This window comes from Eutrigla gurnardus (assembly GCF_963514095.1).
Source record: "Eutrigla gurnardus genome assembly, chromosome: 6".
NCBI lineage: Eukaryota > Metazoa > Chordata > Actinopteri > Perciformes > Triglidae > Eutrigla > Eutrigla gurnardus.
In genome coordinates, this window is record NC_139920.1 from 1939905 (window position 1) to 1942035 (window position 2131).

The window sequence follows — 2131 nt, forward strand, 5'->3', positions numbered from 1 at the left end:
AGACTGGCAGTTCCACAGCCCCCCTAGTACTTCAAGTTCCTTACCGGTGGAGAATGGTGGGTAGCAGAGATTGGATGGGTTACAGCCTCGAGCGAAGGGATCTCTGGTAAAATCTTCTCCAGTGTGATGTCCTGACTGGGAGCTGCGATGGGAGGGGATTGAGATGTTATGCCTACCTCAATGGACTCCCGCAGATAGACTCCCTTGTCTTCGTTCGGCTGTCCTGACCATAGACATATATACATAGACGCCGCATAGCGTGCTGGAACGTAACCCAGCGTCGCCGCCATATTGGATGGGTCTCCTCACTCCAGGCTAGCACCAGAGTCAATCGGAGTCAACGGAGAGCGAGCAACTATGCCGGTATTTTGTGCAGCTTACGGTTGCAATAACCGGCGTAGTATTGATACCAGATCGCGTGGGATTACCTTTCACAAGTAAGATTGAACAATAATTTTGGTTATTTTACCATTTATAACATTTTGTCATCGTAACTAACGTCACTGACGTGTAACGTTGTTACAGCAGGAACTGGTACTCTCTCTCATTGTCTCTTGCTGTTTTGTTTTTTCTTCACATTTTGAAGGTTTCCCAGTGATACAGGCTTGAGGAGGCAATGGGAAGTTGCTATTAAACGGGAGGATTTTGTTGCGACAGAGTCGTCAAAGCTCTGTAGTGAGCACTTCAAGCCTGATGATTTTGACAGGACGAGTCAGATTGTCAGGCTTAGAGATGGTGCGACCCCGTCTGTCTTCAACTTCCCATCTCATCTTCTCAGAGTAGGTGTATGTTTACTCTACATGCTAACAGAGATGTCTATGAATCATATGTAAAACAAAAGTTAATATCACACTTTGCTAAACACGTTGTTTTTTACCGTTAGTTCTTTCTGCACGTTTAGGAATTAGTGATGTATTGTGTATTACAATACACTGTGGGATACTAAAACCTTTTCAAGTGTTTTTGATTAAGTTGTTTTTAAGTATTACGTTTCTTATATTTTAGCATGTAGTGACAAGGAACACACAAACTTCAAGGAAAGCTGAAGAGAGCCTACCAGTGGACCTTTCTCAGCATTTCCCTGAAAGTGAACCTCAGCCCAATGATGTGAGTATTTGTGGGCTATTTGATATGTTTCATACAGCTGTGAGCATCATGGCTCTGGTCATATCAAAATCTCTCCCTTGCTTTCTGCAACTCTTCTCAGACATACTCGCATACCACACTTTTTATATGTTATAAATAAATAAATACACAGATGAACACATACACACCCCCTTTCACTGACACTCTCTCTCTCACACACACGCACCCTTTCTCTGTTTCTCATACTCATGGTGCTGGCAGTGATATTACGGGTATGAAATTAAGAATGTGTGCCTGCACATATGCAGTGCTATGCACCAAACACCTGTGAGTGGTATGATATAAACATCACTGAAAATATTTTCATCCTTCTTTCTACTAGGACCACTCCTATGCATTGCCCACCTCTCCTACTCGTCTTAAGGCCAGACTCAGTGAAGCTTTGGCAAGAGTGGAGAGTCTAGAGCGGGAGAAGCAAAATGCAAAGGCCCGAGAACGGAGAGCAAAAAAAAACTGTAAAGAGTCTTCTGGAAGATCTGAAGAAAGAGAACCTTATCAATGAGGATTTGAAAGAAAGGCTGGACTTCGACTCAGGTAAAATAAATTGATAATACAACCTTGAATGTTATGTTGTTTACACTCAGACTTTATAAATGTATTATTTCATGGAAACTTACTAACTAGTTTGTATTAACTGAATTTCAGATCTTCAGATAGACCTCTTTTCAAAGCAGGGCCACGAATACACGAAGGACCAGAGAGAGTTTATAATTTGATCTCCATGATACGATTACCACTGTTTGGGGTGATATATCAGTTAACAGAGCCTTATGCTTTTTTTAGATGATTGACAGGTTGTTTGACGTCCTGAACAGCCGCAATCCACGTGCGAAAGGATTCAAAGCTCCCCTGGGTGCTTTGAATTGGACAGAGAGAGTAGAGCTGTTGTTGAGAGGCAGGAAATACTTGCTCAGCCTGGTGATGAAAAATGGCACACCCCTCCACCAAACAAAGAGGTTTTTTAAAATAGTGAATGGTTTCCATG

General features: G+C 42.3%; 1 protein-coding gene across 1 annotated transcript; it reads left to right on the forward strand.

Moving 5' to 3' along the window:
• Positions 1–234: 234 nt before the first annotated feature.
• Positions 235–1862, forward strand: LOC311015255 (THAP domain-containing protein 6-like; the record flags this gene model as incomplete). Its single annotated transcript, XM_084012384.1, is given in 6 exon segments — positions 235–437; positions 587–779; positions 1006–1107; positions 1469–1591; positions 1593–1680; positions 1792–1862. Coding segments are annotated over 6 exon segments (657 nt in total). The 5' UTR covers positions 235–357.
• Between the last annotated feature and the right edge of the window lie 269 nt (positions 1863–2131).